This window comes from Falco punctatus, assembly GCF_963210335.1.
Source record: "Falco punctatus genome assembly, chromosome: 2".
NCBI classification, from domain to species: Eukaryota; Metazoa; Chordata; class Aves; order Falconiformes; family Falconidae; genus Falco; species Falco punctatus.
In genome coordinates, this window is record NC_137581.1 from 109,259,540 (window position 1) to 109,280,181 (window position 20,642).

General features: G+C 37.3%; 1 protein-coding gene across 10 annotated transcripts in view; it reads right to left on the reverse strand.

Moving 5' to 3' along the window:
- Positions 1-20,642, reverse strand: part of ROBO1 (roundabout guidance receptor 1) — a 742,961-nt gene that overhangs the window by 70,269 nt on the left and 652,050 nt on the right. For all 10 annotated transcript variants that reach the window (XM_080374482.1, XM_080374481.1, XM_080374483.1 and 7 more), the window contains 3 exons: positions 16,545-16,665; positions 12,811-12,949; positions 11,432-11,559 (listed from right to left, as the gene is read on the reverse strand). In XM_080374482.1, the coding sequence (XP_080230608.1) occupies positions 11,432-11,559; positions 12,811-12,949; positions 16,545-16,665 (388 nt within the window). The remainder of the gene's footprint in view (positions 1-11,431; positions 11,560-12,810; positions 12,950-16,544; positions 16,666-20,642) is intronic.

The window sequence follows — 20,642 nt, forward strand, 5'->3', positions numbered from 1 at the left end:
ATGTGCCTGTAGAAACAAACCGGTAGGAGATGGGATGAGTGTAGGAGCCTATGTGCTGGAAGAACATCGGAGCTCGGCAGTAGGCATTTCTGATGTGGATGGCCAGGTAGAGGCTAGACAGCGAGAGGAGAAACTCAAGAGCTAGCAACAGAGAGAGTGCAGAGATAGCTACATCAGGTGCCATGGAGCATTGCAGTTCTCCAGAATGGCTGACACTCAGCTGTTGATTATCTCGGTATGAAATGAGCAGGTGAGAAACCCACTGTTTATAACCTCTGTCTGCAATGAGTGGGTAGAGAAAATCTGGGTAGCAGAGCTACGTGCAGAGGAAATGTGAAAGTCTGAGTATGTTTAGCAAACTGGTCAAACTGTACTGCTCACTCCTTTAAGAAAAAAAAAAAAAAACACCCCAAAACCACAAAGAAACAACAAAAACTTCTGAACAATTGTATTTTCTAATTTCTTTCCTAATTCCAAAAAAACCCTCAACTAAAAAGCTGCCAACCTCTTTCGTTCATAAATGTTTCATTGCTAAGCCTGCTAAACTCTGAAATCTAATTAACTACTTCTTACCTTCAAGTGTCTGAACAAGAACTATTGAATGACTTTCTGCAACATGACTATCAGATATTTATGTTGGTGTTTTGCAAAAACTATTATTAAGGGAGATAGTTTAAGACAATGTGCCTTGTTTCATTTCCTACCTAGTGATTTGTAGCCTATTTGCTCTTATCAAAGCAATCTGAAACACCCAATATCCTTGATATCCACATCTCTCTGCAGTCATTTGTGGAAAATACCACTTTGTACAGAGCAATAAACAAAGAACAAACTCTCTTGTTCTGAAAAAAACGTAAATGCTGCCATTCACCTGTCTTCTGGCTTCAACCTGAAAAAATATGGGAAGGTAACACCAGGTACATTACGGTGGGTATATCACTTTATTATATTGGGGTATATCACTTTTCATCCCTCATTGGTCTCCCTGTTTTCAGCTGTCACTTCCTGAGGTCTAGATATAAATATGAGTAATTCATATTTTCCCAGATTTTCTGCTACAGTTCACATTCATGTAAGACCAGACCGGGACACCCTTACTCACCACGAGTGCTTTCACAGTATGTAGTCCCAGAGCACGAAGTGTGACTCAGTACAGTACAAACTTCTGAGGAAAGATCTAACAGTCTGGTGCCAAGCACATCACAGCCAGAGAGTTGAGGCAAAATGTTTACATGAGATTGTTGATGTTTCAAATCAAAAGTGATGACTTGTAATTCCAAACGCCCAGCAAGGGAACGATTGTGGTTTATTACATTTATGATGACTGGAAAAATTCTGTTTTGGATTGCTGCTCGTGTGTCAGATGAGCACTTCTTAAGCTTAAAGGAACAAGTGACTACAGTAACTTCAAAATTACCAAAGGCAAGAAGATAGAAATCTAACTGAATGGAAAAGAAACAGATTAATTGCTTTCTGTAATGGTATTGGAAGTAGAAGAATGAAATGAAGCAAGCAAGAAGTTGACTGACTACTAGGAAAAATAGTTCTGATAGTAAGATCACCTTTAGAAGTAGTGGAAGCCTAGAAAACTCTAATGATGTTTTCAGGTTGATGCCCAGAAAAGTTAATAATGGGGAAATCTCAGTATCAATTAGCTGCTGTGGCTCCTCAACATACTTCCCCACAAATTTGCATTTTTTATGGTTGGGTTTTGTTTTGTTTTTTTTTTAATAATTGACCCACATCCCCTCTCCTGTATGAATAGTGAAGAGCTGTCACATGCCACACAGTAACTTAGAAAAAGGCTGGCTAGAGTCGGTGTCTTACACAGAAGTGCCGCTCTTTGGGTACCAGAGTTGCCAGCTGCACTTCTCACCGTGCACTTACCCCGCTGCACTGAGCCAGCAGCCGCGAGACAGCTGCAGTCTGGAAACCTGGTACCCACACCACCATGATGCTTGCTCTGACCGTGCAGGGTAGAATACATCCTCTCATTCAGTGCATGCCTGGCAGGTAGGATTTAGCTTCTGCCTCTCAACCTGATACCCAGAGGAAAAAGGCAGGTGCCTGTGAATACTCAGGAGAGCTCACACGTTCTAGGAGAAAGCGGTCTGATGATGAAAAAAAGCAGGTATGACTCCTAGGTGCTGACGGTAGAAATAAAGCCTTGAAAATCTAAATGCATTTAGAGCTGGTACACATACCAGGGAAAGACACAGGCGAGGATATGGCTTTAGAACTTGTATCCAAACTTGTACGTCACAACACATGCAGCGTGGCAGTTCAACATCATCAACTGCAGAACAAATCTGAGACCAGCTTAAAGTGCCATAGACTCAAACCCAACGACTGTCCCTCCTGCAGCAAGCAGGAAGGTATCTGTTCGCAGCTCTGTGGCAGGAGCAATAAGCAGTTTGTTTCAACAGTTTGTTGGTTTCATTATCGGCATTAAAATGTCACTAAGCTTCTCTGCTCTCTTTGGTTGCTCAAACGCCACCCTCTGCGGATCAATGGCACAAGGCCTGTGCATTAACTGCACCTCTGCCTTGGGTACTATTCTGCTTTCAAGAGCTATCAAATGGCATTGATTCCTTATGGATTTCTAGCCATTTTGAGATTTAATTTAGGCTGAGAGGTGTTTCCCTCCTCAACTCTAATTGATGGGCTTGGGCAGTAAAATCTGGCTCTATCTGAGCTGTGTCTCAGTTGTGGAACTGTATTTTCTTAATGTCTGCTTCACAGCAGGCTAATGAATCTTGCCCTGTAAGTGTTTTAAAAGTCAAGATGAAAAAGGCTACACAAGCATGTGTGTGTTTGTATATGCATGTAGGAGAGGAACCTACTGCAAAAATTTGTGAGCAAAGAACAGCGTGCAATATGTACTCCTGAGATTTTTTGGATTTGCAACTGATTTTGCTGATACTAGCTACAAAATAAGGAAGTTTATAACCTCTCCTTCTGCAGGAGTCAATGAAGATTTCTACAATAAAAATAAAAACTGCGGAAACAGACTTTGCAGTGTGGTTTTAAAAGGTAGCACTTCTCAGGTTAATACATGTAGCATGCAGTTTAAAATGTTTATAAATCCTGTAGTCGTTGCCTTGAGGGGACAAGAGAAATCTGAAATGCAGGGGTTAGAAGACAGAGGGAGGGATTTAAGGTCTTCCATAAGTTCCTCTCTCAGTCTCCACTCTTGCTTCCTTGCTCTGGGTCTTCCTAAACCATACTATAAACCAAATACCATTTAGAGAACACACTTATGACAAGTGTAATTCCATCTATTTAAAAGCTACACTAATGCAGTTAAGACTACGGAGTCCCATCTCCCAGGCTTCTCTTTTCAGAGAAGAGTTGTCTTCCCTTGTGTTTAAAAAGAACTGAGTTAATTTGGGGCAGTGCTGCAATCTAAGTAGTCGCGGCTACAAATATTTATATTAAAGCCTTTTAAAAGAGTGAAAAAGGACTGATAGATTTTAAATAAGCTGTGCAGAAGTACAAAAACATTATGATAGCTGGATGGGATTTGAAGAATTCTTAGGAGCTTCTTACTGCATTTTTTTGACTTGCAGTAAAAGATAGTAGAGCTGAAAAGGAAAAGGAGTGGGATTTGTTTTCCAGCTGTTTATGATAGCACAGTTTTCTTCTTGGAAAGAAGTACTTGAAATCCATAGCAACATTCTTAGAGTAAGTTAAAGCTATTTGTGAACAGTGGCCAAAGCTCCATGATCAATGGGTACCAAACACACTAAAAATGGAAGGACAATAAATCCCTACAGTGCAGTAATTGTTGATCACTAAAAAAATCTTATTTTTGGCATGCGTTACCTAGTAAGGAATACTACCAACTGAAACAGATACTATTTGAAAAGAAATCTAGACTTTTTATAGTGACACCACACCCCCCACATAGAGACAAACCAAGTCCACATCTGGGACACTAATACCTGAACTTACTTTTTACTAACGTTAAGAGGAAGGTAACCTTGACATAATAACAAAATTTAATTATGGGAAGCAAAAAATACAGAATATAAGAGTTCTATATAAGAGAGAACTATCCATCAGGTACTGGGAATTTTTACTGTGATGGAGGTAAGACAGGGAACAAGTTGCTTAAGGGAACAAACACAACGTGCAAAAATAAAATAAAGTAAAATAATTCTGGGACACTTGGCCTGATTTTCATACAGTGAAGCAGTGGTTCACCTCTGCCAAAATATGATAATGCTATCAAAAATTGCATGTAGTCTGAGACAAAAGTGTTGCTGCAGCTACGACGGTTTAGGGATATTAGCAAATACGTTTTGAGGTTTAGTCTTCAGTTAAGTTAGTTACACTCTTCAAGGAAAAAAAAAAAATATCTGGCAAGATCTGAGCACCCAAGACCTCTGAAGGAATAGGTACAGAAAAGGCCATCAGTGGTGGAAGACCACACCACAGAGTAACTCTCGGGTGACTTCTTCCTCTGTACCAAGACCCAGGTGTCAATGTGCTACCCTAACTGTGTCAAAAGACAGAGGGGCTGTTTAATTTGGGGAGATGCAAGTCCTAAGTGGGGTCTCATTATTCCCCTGAAAGATGCAAAGAGAACAGAATCCCACTCAATGCTGTGTTCAGAGAGCACACAGGACACTTATGAGAACAAGACAAGCAACCTGATGTCCCGCTTTGGTTTTTTTGTTTCTTAATCCTCTCATCCTATTCCATACTTAAATGGGGGAAAAAAAAATCACTTTAAACTTTGGGAACTAATGTGTGGTCATAGGGACAAGATGAGTATGCAGATACCTCCTGCAGGAAAAAAAAAAAAAGATGTGAGCATACATGATATTTAGCAGTTTAACCTGAAGATGCCACTTTTTTTCTTGCACTGGAAGATTCTGATAATGAGCTTACTAGGTGATCTAGTTCATGTATAAAGACTGTTATATACTTTTTTTACCAGTTCTTGAGTGTTATTGAACACCTCAACACCTAAGAATAATTTTTTTGTGTGTTCAAATAAAACAGAATTCATAGTAACAAATGGTATTCAAAACAGCTTATCAAAATAATGGTTGAATGCACTGTTATTGTAAGTCAGCATTTTTTTTGGTCAAGAACCAATTCAGAGATGACTGATTTTAATGATGCATATAAACTAACAAAAATAAGAGAGTGCACTATAATTGCTGTATAGTCCTTTGAAAATTACTTTCTGGCTATAAACAAGGCAAAAATAAAGTATGTTTTACCTTTTTATGGATGTTTAGCATAATTTAATAAAGCCTAAGTTTATTTCAGAATGAACATATAGTAGAAGTACTGTTTAATGAACAACCAATGAAAAGTATTCCTTGCACTGTTGAATTTTATACATAAACCCAAAAATTTGCAAACTCAACAACTTGTAGTAAAATTCTACTGTGTCTATTCCAAAGACAGAATTACTGAAATGTTATCTTTAGAACAGCACTCACAAAATAAAGTCTGCAACAGTGAAGTCTGATAAAAAAAACCCTGATTTTTCCTGAGCCATGGGATTTAGGAAATTGCAGGCACTAGAAAGCAGTCTTCAGATTTTCTTTGCTACTTTTTAATTGAGTGCTGAAGTATGCTACACAAATCTACTTCAATTCTCTGCAGCAAGTGATTAAAAGGTAGGATTTTTAAGAATTTTACAGTAAATAGAACCCTTTAAGCAGGAGAAAGCCTCTAGCTTCAACTTAATTTAAATTTTGTAGTAATGTTTCTCCAAATCATTTTGACTCCTTCTGTTCTACTTGCTCAGAAGTGCCTGTCTCGTGTCCTGAATTCAAAGTACTAAATTGCAGGAAGGAATCTCAAAAGTTTTTTTTAAGTTTTATATCCCTGTAAGCAATTGCTGTCACTGTTGTGAGACTATGTAAAAAAATTAAACTTCGTTAAAAAACTCTAAAGCCACAGAAGCAGTTATTTATTAAAACATGTTACATGGATTTGAGACAACTATAATTTACTGATTCCTCCTTTTATCTGTATTTTAGAAATGTTTCAGGAATCTTAGTGTTCATCAACTGCATCAGTGGAACAAGCACCTTCAGGGCACTAATCTTTTCTTCAGATAGTTTCCTCAGTTCTTTCTGATGAATTTTTAAGATTTATATTCTTTCACCAGAAATAGGTGGCAGTCAAACTCCTCAGATCCTTGATAGAAATCTGAAGTCCCGTCATAGTTTACAGCAGTCATTAAGGGGGAAAGGGCTGTATCTCTAAGCTATACAACTCATAAGAGAGGGTTTCCCTCATTCATCCTGCCAAAAGTTTATTAATTAAAAGAATCCTGAAGTACACAGGACAATCACTATTCTTCCTTCCTTTCTCATGGAGACGGAAGACACAATATGGCCTAAAATTAGTTCTTTCAGGAGAAACACTGACATAAAGACAAGTTCAGATTTAAAACGAATTCCTAGTTTCAAAATTCAAATGGTTAAATTCACCCATGACACTGTGAGGTGCTTCCTGCAACACATAATAACCATTGTATACCTCAATAGCATTTTTCCAATCCCATAAAAATCTGAATTTTGTCTTTGTTATTTTAATATAGTAGCTCAGATGCCTATAAAGCAATTACATTTACAGGCAACTTATAATGTGTACCAGCAGCCTGACACAGTGGAAACATTTATATGGTATTTGACAGATAAAAAGAGCAAATTCTATTCCTTTTCATTCCAGGTGGTATTCTCAGCCCTACCTAGAATCCTTATCAAATAGATGTCTTTTACAGCTTGCCTTGAAGCTACTTTGTACGAAGAAGGAGTGAAAGGAGGAGGAAATTCCAGACCTGAAGCATGTGCCACCTTTTCAGATTAAAATTCCTTGCCAGTTGACGAGCACAGCAAAATCACAGCCAGAAGTCACTTATCAAAAGTTCTGCTCACTATCCACCTTGCAGACACACTCTGTTAATCCTAATATTACTGACATCGTAAACTAAAAAGCCTTGATATCAAAGATCACCACTGTAATATATGAATTGGCCAGTGTAATTTCCATAGGAATTCTTCTTTTGTTCTGCCAAACTGATAACACTGAATGTGTTTAGTGCCTTTGAATGGCAAAATTTATATTTTACAGTTCTGTCACTGTTGCTGCATGTCTAGCTGCATATTAGGCAGCGCACTGTAACAAGTATTGTGAGGTCCTCCAGAGCCACTGCTCAAGGAAGAAGAGTTAATTCAAAGTTTGAGGATCGTTGTTCACTACCAACCACCAACAGCTTCAGTGTTGGTATTTTTCTTGTGAAGTCCTTAAGTCAACTGACCTACATGACCTGTTTCTCTGTTAACTCCTGCTGAGCAGCGACTACATTGTCATTGCTATAGTGGTTCTTGGTCAACTGCATTAGTAGGACTTCCACTGGAACCATAATTTCTGCATGTATCAGAGAATAAAGCTTGTTTCAGCATAAATTATAAACTTACAAAATTAGATGCTAAAAATAGCCTAATCAAACACTACAAATGGGAGCGAAGCAAATGGAAGTAGGAGAAAATATGTAAAACCTTTGGTTGTTAGATTTTCTTTAAAGCACTTCTATGATTAAATGCGAAATTTGCAGATTCTTGAAGAAGCCCTACTTCTAGTTGCATTAATAGTAAAACTAGTTCTCTTTTAGAACTGAAGTTCTGAGGCATGCATTTTTGGTAATTTTGTGTGTCTTAAGAATGTGGGCTTCAATTCTATACATAATAATGAAATACATACTGCTATAATTTCTACAGTCCTGCTTCAAGACATAAAACCAAGTAAATAACATAATAGAAATCTCCGTGAAAACATGAAAAGCATTTTCCATCTATATATAAAATACATACACAATAAATATATCCAATTTGTTTAGTGCTAGAGCAAGAGAGAAATCCACTGGTTCCAGAGATGCATTTTTGGCCATTGTTTCCCTTTTCTGGAGCACATCAGCTACTTGGTAAAACATAATGTATTGGTAAAATATAATGTATTGTGCTCTGAGCTGCTTCCTGGCACTTTGTATTGACTGAGGTATTTATTGAGTAATTAATCATCTCCTGAATGAAATGCTTCCACATATATTTAGCAACATCTCTGGATGCCTTACATATGCACTACACATCACTGCAGAATGAAAACTGGACTGAGATACTGTAACTTTAGGGAAGTGCAAACAGCAGGATTGCATTTTCTTAACTATTTAGTTTTGCAAGGAGAAAGTAAGATAACTTGATGAACAGTTTCAAGGGTGGAAATGCTTTTAAGCTGCAATATTAAGATTAACTGAAGAGTTCAAACTTCTGTATCAATACAGAACTCCAAATTTGGTTTAAGGATATGACTGAAATCACAATAAAAATACAGCATCTGTATTTCATGTAGGACGCACTCATATTCCCCGAAGTTAAAATTCTGTATAAAGGAATATTAATGCCAATAACCAGAATCTGTGATGCTGGTTGCCATAAGCAGGAAGAACATTAAAATGGAATTGCTACTTCCTCTCTTTTGTATTTTCTACACTTCGCATCCTATTATATATAGTTGAACTATCTGAGGTGACAGTTCTAGCCCACGGTTGCCGCCTGGGCCCACTCGCCTAGGGCAGAGGCAGGGAGCACTTGCAGGGCATGCACCACGCTACGTCAAGCAGGCTCAGAGCTGACCTGGAGGCAATAATGCCACCAGAGCCAGGGGAGCTCTCTGCTCCGGCACCAGGTTAGCTACCCGCTGCATTGCACCGACGCATGCCTGACACCTAGGCATCTCTATTAGCCCCGGTGTCGCATGCTCCACCTTGTAAAACGCTAGATAGCCCTGTACAGTGCAGAGCATACACAGGTCAATCACAGTGCTAGAGACCCGAAAAATGACGAGAGGGTACGTCCTCTTGTCAGCAGTTTAGCGACGCTGAGGCCCGAGCAGTGTCCCGAAGAACGGGAGGGTGACCAACAGCCCTCGCTGCTGTGTGCCATGATCCATTCGGTGTGGCGGTTCCACCGTGCCTACACTGGTCAGACGACGACTGCTCCTTTCCTAACACGGACACGCATCTTCTGGGCTTACCGCTAACAACCCTCATGGTCTTTATCTGGCACATGACCTGGCATGAAAACACCACAGCCTATTGCTGAGATACTGAGGGGGAAAACCCCCAAAGCAAACTCCCACAAAAATCTTCCAAAACCCAGACAAACCCAAAAAACGAAGCAAAAAAACCTCTCTATCCTTTGCTGAATCTAACAACTCTGCACAGTGGCAGCTGTAACTTCTGAGGCTGTGACTTGCTACATAGCTCTCTGTTTACAAATATGTAACTGAAATAACTATGGCTGGCATACCAGAACATATATTTATTAAGCCTTACAGTCAATAGATCATATGACAATCACCAAAAGTGCAGAAAAGACTTGTCATTTTCACTGCCTAAATCACTTGGAAAAAATACCACTCATAAGGAAAAAAAATAAAATCTCAAAGAGCGGTGTGTCCACAAACAGTAAGATCAATGGCATCTTAGTGCTGAAACAAGAAGATCATATCTACCTGTCTAGATGGAGCTCAGTCCAAAAGCTGACCCTTTAGGGGAAAAGAACAGTGTTTTAAACAAGGGAAGAGGAGGGGAGAGGAGGAGGGATGGAGAGAATAAAGAGGAAAAAAAGAAGGAAAAATGAGAAAAAACCTGAATGGGAAAAGGATGTTTTTTGGGAGTCTTCCCCCCGCCCCACCCCCCGCAAAACTAGGTCTCCTGGATACTCTAATAAATGGATTTTGATCATAATTTACTACATCACCAGCTACAAATTGACCTTACACATCAGTTTCTCACATCAATCCTTTCTACAAAGACATTAGTACAGACAAAGGGCTCAGGAGGTAATCCATTCCCACTGGGAAACAAATTATCCCATACCAATATCCACACAGCAAAGCTGTTACAGTGTAAATATCTACTGTATAATACCAGTGCTTAAAAAACGTAAGAATCTTGCTGAATCAAGACTTAGGTTATGATCATGTTCCTTAAAAGTACCATTTCATTATCAAAGTTCAAAAGATCTCATTCTAGATCTCTAATAGCTACATAGTTAAAATAATTTTACATCTAAGTAGCACCGTTACCTAAATGGGATTACAAGAATGTGTTTGCTTATTATTTTGAATAGACTACAAAGGTCTAGAGCTACCAATATTTTATTTCCAGAAATATAAGTGCTTAACCAGGCATAAAGCAAATTTTCTTAATACTAATATCTTAGAAGATGTAACAGTTGATACAAGGCGTGATCGCCAGAACAAAATGCCATTTAAAAAATAATTCAGTCTTTTTCTTTGGAATAAACTGTGCTTGCTGCTCATGTGTTAATCTTTTATTCTAGAACACTGAGCATAAGTGCTGGTTATTTTGCAAACATAAGGTATCAGTTTGATGTAAACATCATGGTGACCAACAAAACAGAACATCTCAAAATTCTTGGGTTTATGAGAGCTTCAACAAAATAATTCCTATTTTCTAACAGCTACAGATGTTAGGGACAATAAATGTTTCTGGTGGAGAAAGGAGAGCAGGTTAAGGAGAAAACCTTTCCTGTTACAGTAAATGGATCAAAATAGAGGCCTGTTACCAATAAAATACTTTTAAGCCTATACTTCCCCAGAACTCCATAATGGCTAATTCCCACTGAGCAGAGAAAAGGACAGAAGGACCATCAGTGCTTAGAAAAAAGCGTCGGGATGACATCACTGCCTGTCTGCTGCCCAGGAAAGGAAGAGAGGGATTATCCCAATAGTGAACATCTGGATTGTGTATATAAAGGCAATGAAGGATTTTTATACATATTAGTACATTGAGTTCCACTGATTTTTTATCTTACAAAGAAACAGTAGTGCTACGATACGCTTTTATAATTAAAAAGGAACAGGAATTCCAGTGGTCTGGGTTAGTGTATTAAAAGATACACAAACAAATTTATCATTCATTGCTTCTTTACTGTGTTTAATTGAAAAAAATTTGGCAGATACTTGAACTTATAATTCTTTCTTTTTTGAGTTAAAACAATATAGCTTGGTAATACTGGTTTTCTTCTTTCTGTCAGGGTTTCAGACACAAAGATTTTAAATGATACGATTTGGATCACACTGAAGTTGAAAACATACTCTGTTCCCTGTTCCCCACCCCAGTACCATAAAGACTGCTTACGAAAAATCATACATGTGAAGTCCTTTAATTTCTTAAGAATATGACTCAAACCAAACTTGTATTTTTGCTCTTTTTTTTTTTTTTTTTTTTTTTTTTTTTTTACAACACAGCATAGAGTTCCTGCATAAGTCACAACTCTCATAGTTATGTATATACAGAATTGTCTGCATATAGCAACTCCACCAAAAAAACCTTTATTCTAGACTGGAGTACTATGCAAAGAAACATTCTTACCTTGAACTGTCAGAGTTGCTGATGCTTCAGCTTTTCCAACCATATTTTCTGCAACACAAGTATATGAGCCCATGTCTCCTGCGGTAACTTTCCGGATTTTCAAGGTATGATCATCACGGATTTCGTATCTTTAAATATACATAATAATAAACAGTGAATAGAAATAATAGACCTTTGTAAAATTTCTGTAATGGATAAAAATTACGATGGGTTTGCCCTTAAATATTTTTATACCTATATTTCCCTTAAAAATATGTATAAATCCTTATAAATTGATAATGTAAAATTATAAAAGCCAAATATATCTAAATATTTGAAAACCTTATCCTGATTTCATTCGCAATGTGAGTCAGTTTTACTGACGTCAGTAGAATTTCACTGGCACAATACAATCATAAAGCTCTAATGCAGAATGTTTTAATTGTTAGATGGCTTTTAACATTTAAATGTAGTAATACTTACTATTCTCCCTATAATTTTTACATGAAAAAATGAAGGATTTTTTTAACACAGTTGAAAAGAAAATATTGTTCTCAAGAAGATCACAATTTCTTGAGAGTCAAGATAAATAATTTTTTATAAAGAACAATGTGGCCTTTTACAATTTCCTCTGCATTCATCACCTTTTTTTCTCTTCTTCGTATAATGCATTCAATGTGCTTCTCTTTTTGGGAAGAAATTTTTTTCTCTTAAAAATGCTATAGTTTTTATTAAAGCTGTAGACTAGATTAAAAGGAAGCTGGATTTGGATGGCTGGAGCCAACTGTTACAGAGTTTCTTCTTTCAGTCCCATCCCCTAATAAGTTTTTAACTTATAATTGGGAATTCAAAGTAAGAAAATACCTAATCTATCTATCAATCACAGAATATATTTCTTTTTAACAAGGTGGTTTACTTTTTGGCCTGAATTAGAGCAATGACAGGGAAAAAAAAAAAGTTAATTGGAAGTTTAGTAACAAAAACATGTATAACCAAGGCAGCTTTCTACATTACCAGACTATATTTATATCAACTGCAATTCCAGTATACACTTTTTGATGTGGTAATCTAATTTACCGTTTCTTATACATTCTCCAAAATGTGTAATAATTAAAAAAGACTCTTCAGGTGAAGCATTAATCTGTGTCAAATATTACTGACTGGAAGTTATTTTTTGTGGTGTTTGTCATGTGTTGTCACAACAAAAGCTTGAGAACGAGCTGTTCTTCAGTTTCAATATAAATAACTTCAAATAGAGCTCAATAGTAATTAGAAATGTCTTATTAGATCAAGCCAGGCCTTTTCCACTCAAGAAAAATAAATGCTATGTGTCAAATGTTGAATGGCTACATCAGATACCAAGCTAGATGACATATGAAAGGTAACTCCATGTACTGCACCTTGCTTTTGGCAATTCACCATCATCCTTCCTCCACCTTACTGTTGGGACTGGGTCCCCTCTGGCCTCACACTTAAACTCCGCACTATCATCCACAGTTACAGCCAAATTACTTGGTCTCTTCACAAAAGACGGTCTCTCTAAAAGGAAAGGAAAGAAAAACAGGGATTATTCCAGCACTTCTGTGTCCAGACTGCGATTTTCCCTGAACTGTGGCTGTTGGAGCAAGGGGAGCAGGGTGACGAGTCTGACGGAGGTGCCTCTTGCTCCCATCCCCAGGCAGAGGATCCATCGCCCTGCAGATGGCCAGTGCTGTGAACCCCAGCGCAGGAGGCAGATGCTCTCAACAGGGGCTCAGGATCCGAGCACAGACTTCCTCACTTCTTTTATCATCGCCCTAGCTAGCTAAAGGAAATATCACCGTCACAGCTAATATAGCTAAAGGAAAACACAACGTGCACAGAAAATCTAAATACACCTTGATCCTCAGATAGAAGCAGGCCTGCTGCAAGGAGCCAGACAAATGATCACACATCTGCTGCACTGCTGCTGAAAGACAGAAGGCACAAACCAAACATCATCTCACGGGAGGTTCTGACTCAGCGGTGCCTCTGAACCTGAAGGCTAAGTGAGGCCCAGCACAGCATCTCTGTGAGGTTGCTTGCAGGTGTCAGCAGAGCAACCAGCGTTCAATGCAATCATTTCCGATGCTACATTAGAAAGACAGCATTTTCTTTTGCTAGCACACATAAAATAAAACAAGCCAAAAAACCCCCACAATGTCCTCTCTATTATTTTTGTTCATAAAAATTGCAGTTATCCCCAATTTATCTTGTAGGGCATAGATGACCCGCATCCTGGCTCACCAGACTCAGATTGATTACTGCACAATTTTTCTCACGTGTTGTGAAACAAAACGGGATCTCAGTACAGGCTGTGTGCTTTTCTGGCAACCCAGCTACTAGCCTGAAATTTCAGGAAAGGGATCAATACATTTTTCTACCTCTAACAGGGCTGAAAGCTTTATGGTGCTGGGCTATTCATAGTTTCATAGTTCCACGCCAGTCTGGAGTGCGGTGGGGTCTGCACACACACAAGGAAGAAAAGTATTTTTAACAATTTCTGGGATACTCCGGGAAGGATTCCCCATCTAGAAAGGGAGCACAAGATGACAACAGAATGTCCATAAAAGAACAATGAAGGTTCAACAGGAGAGTGCTCGGCAGGTTCCGTTGCCTCAGGCAGATGACCTTTTTGCCTATAAACCTGTGAAAGCTGAGTCAGTTGAGAAGGCAATTGCATGTTTTGACTTGTATGTATTAAAGATATAAATGTAATCTCCCTAGAACTGGAAAAGTCTGAAGCCATTGGCACAATCAGGAAGGGTGAATACCCCAAAATACACCACAAATTTCTCATAGGAATATAAAAACACCAGACAGAAAGACAGACAGGCAATCCCATATTCTTACTGTCTCACATCTGTGTTTGAAAAAGGTGGTTCCGAATATTACTTTGAATTTGCAGATGAAGATACAGAGATTCGGTATTATAAAACCTTAGTGAATGGTTCAAAAAGGACTGACATGGAAATGTGAACTGAACAAAACCCTACAAAAAAGATTCCTTTATTCTCAAGGATGTTCAGACCAGCTGGATGCTTGTGCTTGTGTTGTAATGCTATGCAAATAATGATATATGAAATAGCAAGTTGATCTTTAAGTGTCAGTTCTAACCTGGGTTCATATAAAAGTGAGAAATAAACCAGAGACCTACACACATGAATGTAGCTGTGAATTAAAAAATAGAAATACAGACACCCCCAACCCTAGCCCCTTTCTTGTAGGTGCACTAAAAATGCAACATGAATGCAAGAACGTTCCAGATTACACTTCAGAGTAAGAATAGTTTGGGGAAGAATATCCAACTTAATTATGCAAGAGAAAAATGACTGATTTGGTAAGGCCAGAATTGCCGCACAACAGCAAAACCCGCAAGAGCACATTGTTCTTTAGATCAGTTTGCTAAAGGAAAAGTAAAGCGTAAAAGCTTTTGTCCACTCATTCATAACACTCTTATTCCAACACATAAATGGAGAAAGGAATACTGATAATGGACACTGATTTAAGTATCTATCTTTGCCACATGATTATTTAGTAAATACAAGGAAAGCTTAGCAAGGTTCACTGTGAAATTTTCTAATATTACACTTTCTGGTGTGCAAACCTCCCTCTGATCTTAAGCAGAGACCTAAAAGGAAAAGTTCAACTTCTAAACAACCAAGCCCCATAAACAGAACATTTACAATGAAAGATTTTAATACACGAAGTCAGCATGTTTCTCATGCTTTTTCACACATATCTAAGGCTGAGTTGAAAGAATAAGGTGTATTAAAGATTTCTAGACACAGACTGCTAAGACACTCAAAGCTTTATTGTCCTATCTGAAAAGAAAACCTCACTTGTCTTCCCAGGCTGAAAATCAGAAATACGTTTGAAGGGAAAACAAGATGAAGAAAAAGGCAAAGACAGACCTCTCCCTGCAACACATCCCTCTTACAGGTGTTCAGCAAGAGTAGTAATTTACAGCTTGGATTATGTAACAGTCCATACCATCATTCCCTGGTTACTAGTAGACTAGTGATGAGCAATTAACTGGTACAGTTAACAAGGAGCCCAGTGCAAGGACTTTACTCAGTGTAACTACAACTTTATTTTCACTCTAGATTTTTTTTGGAAGTTTCTTAGCTTCCAAAAAGTTACACACTATCTTGCTTGATATTCAGTTTTAACAACTTTATGACAGTCTACAACCTTGCTTTATTAAAGAAAATCCTGCTTCAATTGAAACTCTATTTCATTTGCCCAAGTCCTAACCCTAAAAAGTAGTGAAGACAGTTAAAAGTGTCAATGACTAAGAGGAGAGGTCTTAAACCTGAATTTTTTGCATTAAAAAAAAAAAAAAAAAAAAAGGTAAAAGGACTAGGAGGACTACAGCAGCAGCACTGTGATGTATGAACCATGGCTTCGATATTCTCATCCTGTGATGACAAAATATCTATTCCTTCTGCAGAAACAATCAAGCTACCTCAAGCATCCCCTACTTTAAATGCAACATGGGACACAATCTGAATAAAAACTACCAAAGCTGCATCTACAGTGATCATGAGGCAATTCTCCCATGCTGAAGGAATTCTGAGAATGCACTTGGAGTTACAGCTTTAGCAACAAAAAGTGTCATTTTCAGCTAAGCTCAGTTATCGTAAATTAAAATGAATTTTTTGATGCTCAGAGGAACTGTCATTAGGATGGCCCGAATAAGTAGACTTGTTGTATGCAGCACACATAACTATAAATGAAAGGATTATTATTTAAAATAGAAATTTAGAATAATTCTGATTTTCTTCAGTGAGAGGGAAAAATTAAGCTTCTACTTCTTACTTATGTTAATTTTTGTTTTGCTATTATTTTACAATACTGATCCAGTCAGTGGACACTGGAATTATTTTCAGTTCGAGAGCTAGGTAAGAAAGTGTCTTCTGATAGCAAAACCAGTCCAAGGTGGACTGCAAAACCATCAATTGTCACCCATTTGCTAGAACATAACCACGGCAAAAGCATTTTCAACATAAACACTGAAAAGGAAATCGTTGAGAATAATCCTTAATAAAAAGCTTACTAAGGAACAACAAAAGTAGGAAATTTTTATTAACACAGTCTTAAAAGGAGTTCTTACCTAAAACAGTGAGCTCTGCAACTTCACTTTCACGTTCCCCAACCATATTCGTTCCAACACAAACGTATTTGCCAGCATCGTTCTTTCTTGTGTATGTGATCATAAGCTTTCCTCCTCTGATCTAGGACAAATCAAGGACAACAAAAAATACTTTAATATGAACTAGCAATTTCATACTATTTATTAATTTCAAAAAGCTTTTGTTACAGACAATGAAATCAAACAAGCTATCAGTGATTTTCCAAATCACACAATAAAGTGGAAAAAAAAACCCCAACCTATTAACTTAATTTCTTTCTCTTATGCAAAACCTCTGTATTTTAGTTTTACCTAAGTATGTAAAAATTTCTCAGATTTGGACCCCTATTACTCTTTTCTTCATTTCGTGTAATGTACTACTGGCTGTTCAACAGCCTTTTTAATACTTGTTGGCCAGAAGGCCCACAATTCCTTCCTACGTACTACTGCAGTTTGATACAACCAGGTGGAGAATAAAAATTTGCACTAGATGTAAATTCCATTTTCACATCAAGTGCTTCAATTAATTTGTCTTGATAAGTATGTGTAGTTATCCTACCGTTGGTCATGCTCATTATTATTCATGAATTTTGTGTTGGTTTTAGTTTCCATTTCTTAAGGAAGTGAAGGAAATTTTTTCTTCTTTAATTCTTCATCTTTAAATAAATAATTTTAACGGCTGATAAACAATTGGGAAGAAGCAATTAAATCCTTACTGAGAAGTGAGTAACATTCTGCTCTTAATTCTGAATTTAGTTTTTGGAAGAAAATGGATTTCTGATAACCCCAAAATTCAAAAAACATACTTTCCCTTTGTGATTCCAAATCTTATTATTTTATATAATTACAAATAAATACATATTTTAAATGGATATGAAAATATCTGATCTCCCTTTAAAAGTATTTATTCTCCCATCTGATTGACAGAATGGTTCAACAAGTCTCAAAGTTCACCAAAATGCAGCCAGATTTTTGTAGGCAACTGAATACACACCAAATGTATTTTGAGATACAATCCATTACTTAATTACATTAATTACACTTCTAAGCAAACATAGCCTTATGAGTCCATTCACATAGGAAAAGCTACGCAGTTCAAGGCATGGGCGGAAGTAAAGTACACAATAAATAAAAGCCGCAGATGAAGCTACATGAAAGGGTCTAATGTGGTCAGTGACAAGGAGGAGAGTGTTCTTAATACGAGGTATTTTGTTCAAGTTGCCTGCAGCTAGAAATCCATCCCTGAAAAGTTGACACCTTGAGCACTGTTGGGCTCTTATTATCATTGTAAGATGTACGCACACAAAGATGACAGTCAGTTATTGAGATAAATGAACATGCACGTGTAATGTAGATAGTGTTGCATACAAATTTCATTCTGTTGCCTTTGGCACTCGTTCGAGAGCAGAAAAGATAGGTCCTTTATCATCCAGAAATCTAGTAATGCTGAAACTTCAATAGGGATTTGAGGCATGAAGAATGAAAAAGTAAAGGTGACCTGCAAACGCCCATATTTCAGGAATATGTGTGCATTTTTAGATTGTTGACTGACTGAACTGGTAAGCATGAGAAGAGAATGTAAAATAGAACTAGAAGTCTGTCTCTATTTATTCCCGTTTCACATCTCCCTAAACCACAGAAAGCTATTTATTTTGAATTAATCTATGCAAATGATTTTTTAAAAAACAATTTTAGAAAGATTTCCACAGGCATTTTAGGGTATTTATATATTGAGATACTTATGCAGAAATATATACTTTACATGTATATAAATATTGAATGCACAGGATTTAACAAAGAAATGTACTTACAGATCACAAAAATTCACTAACTCAGCTGATGATTTCAAACCCATGTAAACTAAAAGGAGCAATTTTCATACATGTCTTAAGAGTTTAAGTCCTACTGACTTTCAGTAGCATTTGTGTTCCTCTGTGATTTTAGCCCTTATGAAAATCCCATTCAAACCCATTACCATATGACGCAACTGCTTATTTTGCAGAAATTGTAACCTCCCACAAGAACTATCCTAGGAATTTCTTTTAGGAATCACCACAAGGCTCTCTTAAAGGCATAGATGGAAGGAAGCGTTGAAGTAGAAACATTTGAACAACAAAATATCATTGAAAGCTGCTTTTCTTCCGCTTTATTTGAGATTTACATAAGGAAGGAGAGGTAGAGGAAACATTCTCTCTTGAACGTTGAGGCAGACTTCCAAAGACATGTCAGGAAGCTGCCCTTCCAAGACGGAATTCTGAATGCATTTGATTTATTTTTCCCAGGGTTTTTAGTTTGTTGATCTTGTTTGTTTGTTTTCCTTAAAGCAGAAGAAGGGTTTAGAACTTCAGCTACAATTTAGCACATTAAATTGTGATGAATTACAGAGTTACAATAAAATGTACCACAAGTGCATGCAGAATTGTGTGTCTGTAACTAGAGCATTCGCAGACATGTAAAAAAAAAAGCATACTGCCACTCTTGCATCGCTACCCCGGTTTTCCACTAAATTTTAACCATTAGGTAGCCACCATCTCTAGTAAGACTGATCAAGCCCTTCTATTTATCAACAAGACATTGCAAATCAAATCTGTAGCTATGACAAATTTATGTTCTTTACACCCAATGTTTGCTACTTTTTCTCTCAATAGGAAATCCTAGAAATAACTACGGACTGCAGACCAATGGCTTTAAGTAGCAAAGTACACAATGAAATAAACGCCTGTGAAGTTTCGCAGGAACACATCAAGAATCACTGCTACATTTCTTTGTCTGACTAAGTTCATATCCCGTAAGTCCTGTACTGTAAGTTCGTATCCAGTATTTAGAGCAGTAAAAAGGCCAATCACCCTTGGGGGCAGTATCTGAAATACTGCAAATTAGAACTATTCACAGTCTGTGGATACTTAATTAATCAAGGCTTTTTAATTTGGGTGCTTTGGCTCTTCCCATATTTGTGCCCCTGCCTCGGAACACACCAGCTGGACTTTATAGGAGCAAATGATATAATGGTTTGAAAAAGTGACAGGCAGTATAATATTTCATCCCAAACCTCCAGAAGAGTTGTTACCATACTGAATACAAAGAAAGTCCTTTCTTCCTAGTAAACAAGATATAGCAAACAGTTTTATTACACTGCTCTGGGTGATACTGCAAATCATGGGAAAGGAATTACTCTGCTAACTGCCAAAGCTTAAAGTCCAATTTTGAAAAGATGGAAGTAAGTATCATGTTCCATTTATACAGAAATGATGCCAAGGTACTTTTGGACTTTTCACGCCTCTTCAGGATTTTGTTCCGTTCTGTGCCTACCAGCAAATTCATCAGGGCTTTGCAAGCAGAGAATACAAGAACAGCACTGAATACTGATGAAACAACAAGACTGTGATTGGTGGTTCACAGATGATCTTCAGTTGCCTGTAACACATATGGATTGTTGTATGTACGTTAAAAGAATATATGATAGCATGGTGCCTTACAAAGAGTTATTGAAAGCTATTTTCTATGACCTGCCTGGCTGACCATATTTTGCTCCTCATGAGTAAATTGTTCATTCAAGCAAGTCCACTTCATTTATTTCTTTAAACAATAGTTGGAGCCATTCATACAGAACACTCTAGGCATCCACAGAGTTAACTAGGTCCAGAATTGTAAATTATGGCCACCCAGCAGCAGAAAATCATATACAAATAATGAATCAACTCCGTCAGCCAATAAATCAAATCCATAAAAAACTTACCCAAGGGTTCTACAACATACCACCAAGTATTCAGTATAACTGTACACATATATATACTTATTTTAAGACCATATTTTATATACCTATGCATGTTGTGTGTGCATGTGTAAATTTCTGTACGTATAAATCCATACCCATCTGTCTGTGTTAAGAAATATTTTTATATATATGGGTGATTAATTTACTTTTCACAGAAATGTGCTATGAAATATGAGAAAGAATGATGCCATGAGATAAATCCTTGGGAATTCCAAATACAAAGGTGGCTGGCGTTTTTTTTTTATTTTATTTTATTTTAGCTCCTAGTTTTATTTTATTTAATAAATGAAATCTGCTTTATTGCA